General features: G+C 42.0%; 1 protein-coding gene across 2 annotated transcripts; it reads right to left on the minus strand.

Moving 5' to 3' along the window:
* Positions 1-1,304: 1,304 nt before the first annotated feature.
* LOC136436833 (uncharacterized) lies at positions 1,305-5,704 on the minus strand. Of its 2 annotated transcripts, none has more exons than XM_066431190.1 (4): positions 4,759-5,704; positions 3,260-3,385; positions 2,800-2,906; positions 1,305-2,378 (listed from the first exon to the last, which is right to left on the minus strand). In XM_066431190.1, the coding sequence occupies exons 1-4, from the start codon at positions 5,320-5,322 to the stop codon at positions 2,255-2,257; spliced, it is 921 nt and encodes a 306-aa protein (XP_066287287.1). In that variant the 5' UTR covers positions 5,323-5,704; the 3' UTR covers positions 1,305-2,254. The 2 variants fall into 2 exon arrangements, with proteins under 2 accessions (XP_066287287.1, XP_066287286.1); XM_066431189.1 differs by having other exon boundaries at positions 3,260-3,388.
* Between the last annotated feature and the right edge of the window lie 9,599 nt (positions 5,705-15,303).

Here is a 15,303-nt window from a genome sequence, read left to right on the forward strand (position 1 = left end):
TCCACCACAATTCTCCACCCTCACAAATGCGCTCTTAATAAGGAAGCGGAGGGATGAGTTTGGAAAGCCCGTTATTTTCGTCTTCTTGAACTCTTTGTGCCTTTGTGGTCAGAAGAATGCACGTGTGTTCTTTGGGCGGGGTGCGCGATGTTCTCACAATGAAAGGGTTACGAATTAATCATCGTATTGTTGTTGGCATTGTGCTCGTAATGTAGCAGTGAAAAACACGCACTGAATGACATTTGTACAGCATAACGGGATTTTCATACTGTGTTACGCGCATTTGAATCAAACTACCATTACATCATTTTTTATGAAACGATTTTAGACGAGAAAATTCGTGATTTTAGACAGTTTGATCTGAGTTTGAAACCAGGGAGTCATTGCCTCAAGTCTCATGCCTACTCCATTGTTGGTTCAATTATTTTTTTCCACGACATTTCCAAGATGCGAGTAAAAGTGACGCAAAGACAATATTTGTTCGGCTAAACTTAGAAGACTTCCTCACGCATCGTGATGGGTGCACCGGCCGCGTGTTGTAACCATAGTAACAAGAGAGGAATATCTAACAGGGCAAAGCCTTTATAGACAATGACGAACTATAGCCTCCCGGCCTGGCCTTTCTATAGCCTCCTTCGCAGACTTCCTAGAAAGGCGGCGTATATATTTGGGAGAGGGGGGAGGGGGGTGACGCGATTTCTTACACGGGCCAAGGGAGTTATGTTGCCGATGGACGACCCCCTTTCTCCCTCGGCGACATAACTCCCTTGGCCCGTGTAAGAAATCGCGTCACCCCCTCCCCCCCTCCCCCACAATATATACGCCGCCTTTCTAGGAAGTCTGCGAAGGAGGCTAGCCTTTCTACGGGTCGTACGGATCGTAGAATTCGGCAAAAAATGGAATAATTTGGCAGTATAGTCAGTCCACGTGCACCTGCGAATGAAACCCTCCATGGCCAAACTCCCCTGGCAAATATTCTCCCTATAGCCGGCGTGGTTACTCTGGTAGAGACTAGACGAACTTGGCCATTAAACTCAGGTGCAGAATTTAGTGAAGCAAGATCACACAGTTATGGCAGAAATATTAGTGCGATGTTATAGTTGTTGTTCTGTTATCATCTATTCTCATCTTCTTTGCATTTGATGGTGACCAACAATAATTCATAACTAAAGCTTAGCTTCCATTTGAATAGAAACCAAAGTTTCGTTTCGTTTTATCTGCCAAGACACGGCGAAAAGTTCCGGTATGATCGTCCTCTGGGGTCCCAAATATCAGAACGGTAAACAGGAAACAAAAGGCGAGTGTAGTTCCCACGGAATGTTTTATTTCCATTCGAAAGAAAGGAACAAGTTCATCATGGCTGCTACCACTGAAGAGTTGTTGTTTTCCGGCTCAACCGTACTCACGAACAAACACAGAAACAAAAGAACTGTTTAAACCTCACTTCAGATTGAATAACATCAATTATGACGTCGTGAGAGTCGTGCCGATAGGATTTCGTGAGAAGTAGATATTCATTTAAATAATGCGACACTCAATAAATTCAGAAATACCAGCACATATCACGATATCAAGATTCAGTAATTCTACAACATCATGTACATCAAATGGACAACCTCTTTAAATTTCTTACGAGAAAAATATGTACAATCACTCCGCAACAATTGACAATTTCTTACACAATATCAATACAATCTATATCATTTTTTTAAATAAAGACATACATTTATCACTGATGACATATATGTACGTTTACTCCTTGTTAAGAATTTTACGTACATGTACAGAAAACTAGTGGACCGTTCAATGAAGATCTGATTGAAAGAAGTCTTTTTCGCCTACAGAGCGGCCTTGTATTTTAGTCGTACAACAGAATAGGATTCCGACAATACAGTGCGCAATAAATACATGTACATACTGAGATACATACAGATTGTCTCTGACAAATACGACAATGCGTGGACGTACATACTGGCCAGTTAGATGGCGTATTTACAACTAAGAGGGCCCTTCAGATGGCGTGTTCACACTGAAGCGGGTACTTTCAAAGCATAGCTTCGCTCCGGCTGATTTTTAACGTGTTGCGGGGGCGTTTTTGTCGGGCTTTCGATTTTGCCCCGTTTTCTTTATGGCTGGCGGACGAGAAGAAAACCTGACAAAATGGAAAGCCCGACAAAAACGTCTAAAAAGACGCCCAAAACAAGCCGAACCTCTGCTTGGAGAGTATGTCGCGGGGCCCCTCGGATGGTCGAGTTCACACCGACGTGGGTCCCTCGGACGTCTCCGACAACTCGTCGGAAGGCGAGTCATTCTCCTCCTCCATGTCACCCTCCATGGCCGCGGTCAGGCTCCTCCGGACGCTGCGAATCTCCGCCTCACTGTGGAAAAAAGTGCCGTACTTGTTATAGGAAGAACTGACGATCATGACTATATGGCCTTGTCGTATGGTACAAAACTGATCATATTAGATACCAGATTTTTTGCAGAAGGTTGCATAAATTGTGAAGATTTTGCGTTCTAGACTGGGAACAGATTCGTAGATAAGATACTGCATAACGCATAATGATAATGTACAAATGATAACCAGGCACTTCCACAATTACTTAAAAAACGCCCAAGTCGGTCGCAGAATTACTAGTGAAGGAAAATACAGTCAAAGCAAGTCGTTACTTCGATTGGTGAAATTGGTTTCTTGTCTTCTACATGTTTCTTTAGGAAAAAAAGTACCGATGAAGTTAAGCCAACCATACAAAAACATAGCTAGCTGCAGGAGTTATGTGATATAAACAAGACACGTACCTGACTGTTTTCCCGGCCAAGACGTCCTTCATGAAGTGGATGTAGATGATGGCCAGTCTCAGGGTCTCAATCCGGGACAGCCGCTTCTCGTAGGAAAACGTGGGGACCTGGAAGAGAGTGTCTTCGTTTAGTTCTAATAGTCGATCACTGGATAAATCTTATCCAAACTAAGATGACAGAGCTTATCAGTATCAGATCCAGATAGAAATCAGAGAGTAAACATTATCTTATTCTACGCGTTCATTTTTAGTGGCACGTAGGGCAATTCCTTTTTTTTTACTTTTTTCAGTAGCGGGGTATATTTCTACAGTTAGCAGTTTAAACATTTCCACTCAGCAATTTGAATATTAGCAGGTGAAACATTTTCAGTAAGACTGTATTTTTGCATTTTGTAATTGCGATCTTTGGGGTTAGCGCGTGATAGCGTAAAAACTATAGCTAAGTTATATCTCTGTCTTACCCTCTTTCTGAGCTTGTCGAAGGCGTCGTTCAGGTTGAACATCCGCCGCCTCTCGCGTACGTTGGCGGCTTTCCGCTGCGCCAGGGTCGGGATGCGGCGCCGGGTCTTCGGCTTGGTCTGTCCGGGCTGCTTGGAAGGAAAAAAAACACACTCAAAATGACTGAAGCCTGGAAATCTACAGCCAGACAGAGTGAAGAAGACTCTCCGACGAGCGCTAGACTGATGATAAAGAACGGACTACACTTGCGTCTTGCTGCGCAAAAACGAAGATCACTCAAAATAAAATGAAATTTGTCGCACTATTTTACGGAATTGTCCGCATATGCATGATACATTTAAATGTAACTTGATGAAGGATCCTTAGCAACTAGTTAGGCCGTCGAGCATGTTTCCAATGTTTTGGAAACCGCAGTGTTTATTCATTCTCAATCACTGACTCAAACTAATCCCTTCCTAGCCACAAGGTAGATATCAAACAATTAAGACGCATCAATCCAGGTGTTCCCGTCGTTCTTGAGAAGTTTAGGTAAGCTGATCAGATGTATCTAAAGATCCCCTTAAAACCCGACCTGCGTTCAAAGATTTAGCCGCCACATTCGGACAAGACTATTAGATACGACAGGTACATTGTCATAGTTAGCTATCTATTATTCGGGTACCCTCTGTACGAGACTATAGTATAAGCGGAACTTCCTGTGATTAGTTAAGCGTGTAAGTATCCACGCCTCCCATCTCTTGTATGCCCCACGCGTGTACTGGAATCCGTACACCGAAGTGCACCACATAACACACATAACAGGCGTACTTCACATCTTTTCCCAATTGCTACTCGATCAGACTTACCCCAATATCAGCACATTGTATCACAGTTTGATTTGTTTAGAACCACACCCCGAAAATTAGACCATAAGTGAGGTGGAACAGACCTACAACTTTCCGTAAGGTCTCTTCGTAAGTCTTAACTTTGTGTTGTCATGAAAAGTCAGTTATTCAGAAGTAGACCATGTTCTATGCGATTGTGTTCCCCACTAAAGTCCCTCTTCTACTGAGCATGCTTTGCCTTCTGTAGTCTGTCTGTTATCTTCTTATAAAAGCCCGATGCTATCTTAAGTAATTGGTGATATCCTAGGGGTATAGACGATCTTTGCACCAAAGAAGAAATAGCGCAACTGTTCGGGGTTCAAGCGGTTTAAACATGTCACAGTCTAATCCATATTTCTTCAGTCTATCTCTACAGACTGTTGGTTTAAGTTATAAGTAGATTACAGCAAAATGTAGTTTTGACTGAAAATAATCTGTTAAGAACAGTTAGTTCTATTCCAGTATAACTGCAGTTCTGGTTTCCTATGGGAATTTTACTGTTCTAGAAACTACATATATAAAGCACATTGTGTGTACGTATACAACATTTCTGTGCTTAGGAAAAGAGACACGTAGAACTTGGAAGATTTTGCGTAAATTTGGCAGCATGAAACATTCGAACAAAAAATATGTCCAACCTGTTGTTGCTGTTGAAGGCTTCCCTGTTGAGTCTGCTCGTACCCTAGGTGTGCTTGGGGCTGTCCGACGAAGTTGTACAGACCTTGGGTGTTCTGTGTCCCGTCGAAGTAGCCGGGTTGTTGCGGTACTTGTTGTGTCCAGCACGACCATGTTCCCGTCACCGTGGTGTTAGCGCTGTGATCGTGGCTTCCCCCTGAGGCGTCGTAGGAACCTTGTGTGTAGTTGTTGGGTGTGTAGTTGGACGGACTGTACGTGTTGGGGCTGTAGTTTCCACCGCTGGACGAGGAGGGACTGTACGTGTTGACGTCGCCTGGGACGTACCCGGCGTCGCCCGACGGGAAGCCGCCGCCGTAGAGTGGAACGTCGACGCTGGCGGCCAAGTCCCCGAGGTCGGCCAAGTCGAACGCAAGGCTGGCGAAGTTGTAGGTGCTGTTGTCGAAGTCGCTGTAAAAGTCCGGCATGGGCGTCATGTTTTGGTACGACGCCGACGCTCCGTTCTGATCAACGGTGTTGGATGCGCCGTTGAAACTGTATTGATCCTCGTTATATTGCACAACTTCCATTGTGAGAAAAAAAGGAAGGATTTTTGCCTTAAAAACAACACTTGTGCTGAAAAGTTTGCTAGCAAAACAGCCGGGAAAGAGAATCTGTGAAACAGCTTGTGGCGGAAGCCTGGATATCTGCAGCCAAACAGAGTGCAGAAGACTGTCCGACGAGCGCTAGTCTGATGATAAAGAACGGACGACACTTGCGTCTGGCTGCGCAAGCTGTGTGCAACAAGTGGTTGCTGTGTAAACGTGGCAAAATTGAACCACAGGCTGGCCCGCGGGTTGACGCACACGACAAGCTCTCTTCAACCTTCGCCGGCCACGACTCCGCAACTTTCCAATATCTCTGCCTTCCTCTACGACTCTTCGAGGACTGCACCCAACCCACGTTGTCCACTCGACTTTAAATATTCCTCCGCCGCGCTATTTACCCAAGTTAACTACTGTGTAATTCCCTGGCCCATTCAGGCAAATTAGAACTTAATTGTTCCGCGCAAGTCAGAGACAAACGGGGTGGCGTTTGTTGACACAATGTGTGTGAAGTACCGTAAATGGTTTTAATTCAGCCAATTATAATAGTACGGACTGAGCTTCTTCAGAAAAGCTTCTTTCATGTCACAAGGAGGAAAAGCTGGTGTAGTTTTTGTAAACTGTTATTTTTACCATGTATTTGTGATGCATGCTTTTGCTTATTGTGAGAGGAAAATTATGCCTACCGCGCTGTTTTTGCTGAACAAAGGCTGCGTATGTATCTCCCTATAATCGACGCAGATATCTTTCTTTCTTATGTTGAATTTGAGAGATAGAGGGATATTTTTGAATCGCGTTATGCAAAATTGGCGGCCCTTGTAACGCCTCAATTCAGACCTGATTGTCTGCTTGTGTGAGGCCGAACTTTGCACAAGTTGTCGAGTTTTAGGTCCAACTCGGTGCCAGGGCTGTAATGTATGGAAAGAGTAGACATATCCCATGATACACTTCGCCATGGAAACTTTAGAGTTGGTTTTCCGTACATGTGAATTTGACATTCGGTGCGATTTTTGCTTAAGGACTTTTGACTGGTAAAGTTTCTGTATTGTTTAATACCCACACGGACCACATACTAGTATACCGCCAACTGTTATTGATACGGTAACAATTGTCGCTATAATATGCGTTAGCGAATAGACCACCTTCCCCCCACGCACTCTGTCGAATATGGCCTGGTCTTGATATTTTCAATCCAAACTTAATCACACGTTTACTGTGTGCATCATGTGTATGAATTTCGTAAATCTATATGTATCTATATTGCAGATTGTTCTTCAGACGTAATATTCAATACGAGTTGTAATTCATGAGTAAGAAACCGCGTGCACCAAATCTGTATCACAGAATAGAACAATGAAGTTCACTTGAAATTATCACGGACAAAACAGTAATAATCACACGTTTACTGTGTAACGTTGGGTAACATAAATTCGCGGGGTACTTAAATTCGGGATTTTTCGAAAACGGGGTATTTAGGGATATGTGCTAGATGCAACATAAGTAATACCGCTAGAAATGCAAACCTGACAGACTTACGTATTCAGAACACTGTCTGAAAAGCTTCGATAAGCATGCATTATAAGGCGACGAGGTCAAAAACTCTCCGTCCCTTATTGGAACAGTCTGAGGGCTTCGTGGGAGATTTACACAACATGGTTGTCGGCTGGTTTATAAGAAAAATGTCACATCCGCTTCCTGCTAAACACAATTATTTACAAGACAACTTATTACAATCTCTTTTGCTAACCTGCAACTGGATTCTAAGTGTGATCAATCATCAAAACTCCTCTCTGTTGCTACAACCTACGGCACGTGTATTTTCCCGCCGCCATATTGTTAACCAGAATCCTGTTGTCAAGCAGACGACAAAGGTTTGTGAGGAACACTTTTTTGTCTAAATGCTGCGTGTGATAGTGGACTGAGGAAGATATTTTCCTCAAAGTTTGCTCCTAACACAACAAGGAACACATGGACATAGTAGTATTACCATTGCTACGGCATCCAGCTAACTTTCCATGAATAATGTAACGTTACACGTTGCCCGATGATGACGATGGGCCGACTTTGAGTGAAGTTCTACCGACTCAACACACGGGTTGTTCCCGAACTGGCCTGATGTGTGCGGTACGGCCGTTTTTTCGTGTATTTTTTTTACTTGGACACGTCTATATCCATAGCACTCTCCTCAAGCCAAGGATGGAACGAATAGCTGCTGTATAAAATGTGATTAGCGGTAAGATATTCAAGACGAATCTTCTCTCCCGAATTAATGTGCCCCCCTGTCCGACAGCACCGTAATTGTGCGTGCGGCGGACGGTAGTTTCTAGTTGAAATATTATGGTGTCAGCACGACTAGAGACAAAATCTACCATATATATGATTAGTGCAAAGATAGTACACGATACTGACAGAATTATAGAAAAAAAGGATGGTTTGTTGTTCTGCTAGATTGATTTCAGTCAACCATTATCGGAAAAATCCCGAATTTATGTTACCCAACGTTACATCATGTGTATGAATTTCGTATGTATCTTCTTATATTGCAGATTGTACTTCAGACGTAATATTTAAGATAAGATGTAATTCATGAGTAAGAAACCGCGTGCACCAAATCTGTATCACAGAATAGAACAATGTGGTTCACTTGAAATTATCACGGACAAAACAGTAATATTTACTGTTACTGTGGATCCCTTTCATTTGTGGCGAGCGAATGACGCTGTAACCAGATGTTGTAGGCGCAGATCAGGGGGACAAAAGACGGGTGTGCGCCGGGTGTGCGGGCCTTTCTCTCCCGGCAAGGACGCCGTATTGTCCGGATGTGATTATATCGATCCTGGGATGTTTGCACTAATACTGGACGCGTGTCCTCTGTTTTCCGGTACCCAACGCTCGTGGCGATACAGAGTTCTCTCAAACTGGAATTCCTGTTCTAATTCAGCGATAGAGACAACAAACAAATTATGATATCATGTATACATGTACAGACTTCCGTCGTAACTGATGGCAAAAGCTGCCTGACACCCAGTGTCATGGTAGGCCATCAACTTTGTCGAAACTTTTTGTCTTCTCTTGTGAATGGTATTGATATAGATTTGAATAGAAGTGCTACAACAGTTCTTTAGAGTAGTACCACAGTGTCTATGCAAAATAGATAGTTTAAGATATTTATGATGTCTAGATTTTAGATAATTACAACCATGTTATGACCGAAAAGTCTACCTCATGTTCCCCTCAGTTGTTTCTGCGACGGTTATATACCGTTATGGATATGTGATTTCTGGGCCATTTTTTGTCGCAAAAAAGGATTGCTTTCTTTCTCTATCTCCAGTTCAATGATAACCAAAATTGGTGCACCGTCGTCTAGACTAAGCTTCTTTTGATGTTTGAGGCTTGATATCTGCACAGCGCGTCTTCACTTAGGAGACTTGTACTTGTGTTCGACATCAAAGACTGAACACACTGATACAATCACGCCTGCGGCCACTACACGGGTAATTTCAAAGTGTCTGTTTTTTGTCTGAACGTCGGTAACGGCTGGTGAACAGTGTATGTGTGTGTAGCGTGCGGACCGGAAGACAGAGCAATGAAAGATGATTTCTAAAAGGGAATAAATGTGTGTCCGTGGTTATGGGTAAGAATTATTCGTGGTTATGATAGGACATGCAAAAAGGTGTTACTTCGAATCTAAGAATCTAATTCTTCGTGTCAGTCTTTCAGATATAAGCTAGAGTGTTTCAAAATGCTTTCTGATACAAACAAGTACAAAGTAAGGAAAAACGAATTTGAAATCAATTTTGTTTTGATCATAATCATAGATATTGTAGTAAGACTAAAACACAATTTTGATGGGCCAAGCTGCTACACAGTTTTGTGACACATGGATCGATGGACTTACCATCGCAAGCACGGAGCATGCGTAGGTGGCATGGATGTATGATGTACCAGTCTTTGTAAACCTAGAAATTATAGATAGTAGACACTATGCAGTGACACTACACTATGTAGAGTGTCAAACGTTACTATAGTTTACGACGATTTCGTGGAATACTGGTCATAGTGGTCCCTGGTCCCAACTTTGCTTAATACTATAGACATCAAGCATTAGAGTCTAAAAGAAGCCAGTCCAACAGTAGTGTGCATTTTCAGGCAAAACGCAATGCAAGATATGACGAATTATTGCAAGACATATATAGAAGATGCATTGATGACTGTTACGTAGATCAGTCTGCAAATATGCTTACTACGAATGGGTGCTCTATCAGTTACCGCGGTCTCAACTCGCTGAGCAAAAAATTCTTAGTCTGTGATCTCTGTAAAAGTGTTTGAAACATGCTGCCGACAAATCGCTGTCCTATCGCTAACGTCTGTCGCGGTATGTGAAAATTAGTAGCTTGTATGTTCTCTATCAATGATGGCGGCACGTTAAGTCCTCGGCAGCAGCTTCGGCTCTTTTCGGCCGTCGGGTCGGTACTGTGATTACGAAGGCGTTCTATTGGTCTCATACAAAGGAAATTGCCGAAGCACTTTGCTGCTTTGTCTGAGATACTCTGTGTGTAGATTAAAAGAAGTTAGCGTTGCCAACGACAACAGTACGAAAGAAAGAAGAAAAAAACTGTTTTCTGACTTTGTGTCTCTGTCGTTGTATCTCTCTACCTGTGATGTTTTCTGGATTTTACATCTTGTCCATGCACTTTATTACTATGATCACGCAGTTATTCGCCCTACTGTATACGCGTAGAAAAGAGGAAATATAGAATTGAACATTGTCTCTCCATACTCTTGAAAGCCAGGTCCCTACACGTGTCCTGTTTCTTTCCATGTTGTCATGACAGATTCAAGAAACATGTCTCCGAGCAGTCGGACTACACACGAAGAACGAATGTCTGTCAATGTGTGGCAATATTCGATATACACGTATTAGTATGCTCCATCTCAACTTTTCACAATTTTCATGCGAAGACCGACGGTTCAAACTTTGCTGCAGGATACCAACTTAGTGTATATTTCTTGTGCATATGTTGTTGCCGTGACTCCAACAACGCCCCCTGGTGTTCCTTCCTTGGAAGTTCATGTTGTGCATGTCTTTGCTACAAAATTAATGTCAAGTTTTTTTCGACAAATGTACATTGTACCTCCTTGATTGTACTCAGGGATATAATGCATTAGCAATGCCGTGCTGTGTTTAGGTAGCCTTTATCTTTTAGTTAGAATCATTGTTAAGTATTGTACATTAATTTTAGTGCACATACAGTCTTTATTCTATTGTGTAGCAGCGATTGCGTTTGTACATTCGCCAAGAAGGTTATGTTTTCATATATCTTGCGGCAATATTCCTCCGTCCCTTGAGGTTTGGAGTTAATCGAGACCCGTGGCCAATTTTCTGGTCAGCAGGTTACTTCAGAGGGCGCTCCCGACCAGACTTGGGCAGTCCCCCCGTCAGAAACCCGTCAGAGTCTCCGATGATATCAGTCTGTACCAAGATGGATGAAGCACGTTAGTAAGTCTCGTGTCGTCCAAAATGGGTGTCAATCACCCACAAAAGTCCCAAACAGCGCGCGCGTGTACGCTGAATGGACGACTGCAAACTACATACCGCACTGAGCCAGCGCACTTAGCGGCGGAAATCTTGAGATATTTGGGATATTTTGAGGAACCAGATGTCAACAGACTTTCAAACACTATGTAGGACAATGGCTTAAAGGAACGAAAATGAAATATGGGCGATATGACAAGTGATAAAAGGCTAAGGAAAGTACGAGAGATCACAGGAAAGGACAACCACATGTTAATGTTGCTTGAAGCGAAACATGTTTTAATCCTTTCAGCCGGCTCTAAACATTCTTGATCCAGCTCTTTCTCTGAATCTTCTGTCACCAAGACATGGAATGGAAGTACACAAAGGAACGTAAGGTACACACACTTCAATCTCGCATGAAACTTCACCAAGTGCAGAACAGAAGGATGCGTTTTGACCTAGAATTCACGGTTTCAGTATAACACCTTTTTTTTGAGGAGTTTAATCTAATCCACGATCGAGCAGGATTAAACACAGAAAGAGACATAATCCCCGTCTAACAAACTGGATAGGAAAATGGCGGTCTTTTACAGATAAACCAACTGGTTCTGATGATAACCGCGGATAATTTTGGCCATCGGAGAGTTTTTGAAAGATAATTGTACTTTTGTTCAGGTTATCTCATAAGTGGGGGTAGCCGGGTGACGGCATTCTTTCAGGCGGCGACACAAAGCGGCATCTCGCCGGCGGTTTCTGAGGGCGACGCGCTGACTGGTCTGTGGAGTGAGACGGCGCGAAATTGGGAGATCAGGTGAGCACAATCCAGGTGTTTTCCCTCAGAAAGTCGTCTGCCAACGACAGCGATTTCAAAAGCCGCTGGGACACTTTGAAGTCGCATCGGGAGCCATTGTTTCCGGCATTTTTAAGATTATGGAGAAAATGCGTAGCGAAACGGCTGGTTCCTCCAACAATTCTATCCCATACGACCTCGGCATTTTATAATCACAGTTGATCCCGCTGATCGAAGTTGAAAGAAAGAGTCGCGTGGCGCATTGTTTATCACTTTTCACGAAGAACACACAGCTAGGTCAAACTGAGAAACAAAGAATACAAGTCCATCGTGGACAAATACACTGAGAGTTTATGTCTATTTATTTATTTGTAGTTGCAAGAGCCGAATAGGGAGTCTTTCTACAAACAGAACATGAATGCGTTTTTATATTCACGAGTGCGGACTAGAAAAAAGAATATTGTTCCAGCTTTCAAAACTATTCCATAATATGTTAGACCGTCCCATTTCTTAAAAGAACGTTGGCCTTTCTATGAATATGCCAGGTTCATAAAATCAATTGTCTGATGAAAGTATACTTGTGTTTCAAACTATTACATGTAGTATATGGTCAATCATCTTAGAAGGTTAAACTCGAAGCGATTTAGAACTGGAATAAGGGGAATTGTCTATTGTCTTGTTTCCTTAAGACAAAGGATATAGCGATATCTTAGCCTGGAATCCAAACCTATTACGAGACTCGGGAGCTATAATAGGTTTGGATTCCAGGCTAGCGATATCTTGGATATATTACTGGTTACGAAGTCCGAGATAAAGAAACCGTATATCTGTTACAGTTTATCTCTGGGGTTAATCCTATTCTTTCTGCTCACTAATCCTGATGCACTCTAACGTAAACAAGTCAGATTATAAAGGTGTTTATTCCTGTTTAAAGCTACGTGGCTAATGACTTAGCTAGTTGAGATGGCATAGAAAGAAACAATAAAAACAACACATTTAAAACAAAGAAAGACTTTTGAAATTGACACTTGCCTTGAAATCATGATTGTCACTGAATCCAATTAAATTTTGAGGTAAGCTGGGAGTATATAAGAAGCCGGTTCCAACAGATAAAAAATCTAGTGGTACAAAGCCAAAGCTTACAAGCAAATGTTGCAACGGGAGAGTTGGGATTGCATACTCTTCATTGAGCCTTATTCTGAACAGAAAACAAAAAACAAATAGAAAGCCACAGCTGATGTCATATAAATCTGTAGAGTATACCATACTCGTCTGTTCTTGATTTTGATTCAATGTCTATTGGCTTAAATTTAAAGGAAATAAATTCAATCCTAAGCCTCAGTATACGGGAACTAAACCATGAAACCCATCTGTTGCGATAGCTTTTGATTGTCGACAACTTTACTTATCGTGAAGATGATCCCCGAGTTACTTGTGATGGACCCTCATGTGATAAAAGCACATTCCTTCATTAGAATTAACACAGGAACGTGATGACTTTGTTATCTTATCAAAATGATGAGGGCCTATTTTGCAATTACTGTGAATGCAGAAACGGTGGTTTTATGTTCCCGGTTTTCGCGGCGACCGTTTCACCGCGAACATAAAACCGCCGCGAACATTTCTGGCCAACATTATAGTAGTATGTGACTTTAGCGCTGCCGCAAACTTAAAACCACCGAAACACTTCATTTTCGCCTTAGCACGAAATAAAAACCACGCGAGCTTAAATGCATTTACAGCATTGCGTTGTCTTTGTTCTATATAACGTTGGCCAAACAATTGCAACTTTTGCAATGGCGTAGAACAGCAATAAACAAGCAAACAAACAAGCAAACTACTTCTCCCTCAGATGTTGGTATTACCAAGTTTTCCTCACTACCATCACCCTACCGCTATTCCCTGTGGGAAGACTAATAGTTTTTCTCCCCTCCCTTCCTCTTTCCGTTCCCCTCTCCTCAAGGAAAACCTCATCCGTCTTCACCACGAGCGTTCCCGTATCAAAGTCAGGCATCGACAGCTCCAATTCTAACCCCCTAATCACAATCAACCAACTCCGACAGGAACTCGATCAAATCGATAACATTTGTGTAATTGATTTTGGGTTCGATACGTGACAATTGTCTCCGCCTATCTGATTTCTAAGACACTATTTCTGGTTGAAGATAGAATATATACTACACCAGGCTGTTCGCCAAAAGTCTTTGGTTCGTGATCTATAACGAGCTCGAGTACATGACTGTAAATACACTTTTTGTAATGCTCTAACTGTTAATTATTGCGCAATTATACATTTGTAGTTTTTGGAAAAATTGTCAACATATGCCGTATGTTCTTATCTTAACTTAGGCAATTACAACGTAATTAATCAAATTTAGCCGGAACTCAGTGACAGAAGATTGACAAGACATATTTCTCCCAGAAGGCATCCTCTTTGTTTCAATCAAATAAGACCACACCTTAAGAATTTATCTACAAAGAGCACATGTGTAATTATTCAAATTCGCCATGGCTCCATTTAAATCGATACTGTATGCAATGTTACCAACCAATTTATTACGTCATCTGATGACGTAGTGATAGCTTTGTGGTCACGTTTTCCTCTCAAATGAATATGTCTACTGCCTACGTGCACAGGCCAGAAACTGGCCCCTTGCTTTCCAGGTGGATCCTCCAAGAAGTCCTGTCCCCTGCCCTAGCCTCTGCTTCCCGAATGTTTAACCCAGTGTCCTTCACAATCTGGTCTTTCCATCTCTTATGTGGGCTTCCCCGGGGTCTGGGGGTAGCGAACTCCTGGTTGTAGGCTTTGTCAGACTAATGTTTGTGAATATGGCACAATACTATTCCATGCTCGGTTCTTCAGCTTGGCTATGCAAATCAGAGCAATTCGATTTGAACTCTCAAAAATTGATAAGAGTAAGGTCCTTGGATTGCCACTTTTCCATATGTACTCACCCCGACCCCATAGTTTTAAGCAAATGCGACGTCCCTAAAGTGATTGTTTTATAATACAAAAGGTATTGTTCCGCCTTTTGAAACTATTTCAAAACAGATTAGAGCGTTCCGTTCCTTAGAAAAAAAGAACTTGGCCTTTCTGTAAATATGGGCTGCAGACCGCTAAGTTTATAAATGAATTCTCTGATAAAAGTATACCTGTGTTTGAAACTTAATTGTCAATCTTCCTCGAAAGTTAAACTTTAAGAATATTAAGAATATTTCTCATATTGTCTTGTTTCCTTAAGACAAAGGATATAGCGATATATTGGATATATTACAGGTTACGAAGTCCGAGATAAAGAAACCGTATATCTGTTACAGTTTATCTCTGGTGTTAATCCTATTCTTTCTGCTCAGTAATCCTGATGCGCTCTAACGTAAACAAGTCAGATTATAAAGGTGTTTATTCCCGTTTAAAGCCACGTGGTTAATGGCGTAGATAGATGAGATGGCATTGAAAGAAACGATAAAAACAACACATTTAAAACAAAGAAAGACTTTTAAAAATGACACTGGCCTTGAAATCATGATTGTCACTGTATCCAATTAAAGTTTGAGGTAAGCTGGGGTTATATAAGACGTTATCTGTTCAAGGTCTTCTTCGAACGATGAAAAATCTAGTGGCGCATAACGTTAGTTTACAAGCAAATGTTGCAACTGG

Source organism: Branchiostoma lanceolatum, chromosome 6 (genome assembly GCF_035083965.1).
Source record: "Branchiostoma lanceolatum isolate klBraLanc5 chromosome 6, klBraLanc5.hap2, whole genome shotgun sequence".
NCBI lineage: Eukaryota > Metazoa > Chordata > Leptocardii > Amphioxiformes > Branchiostomatidae > Branchiostoma > Branchiostoma lanceolatum.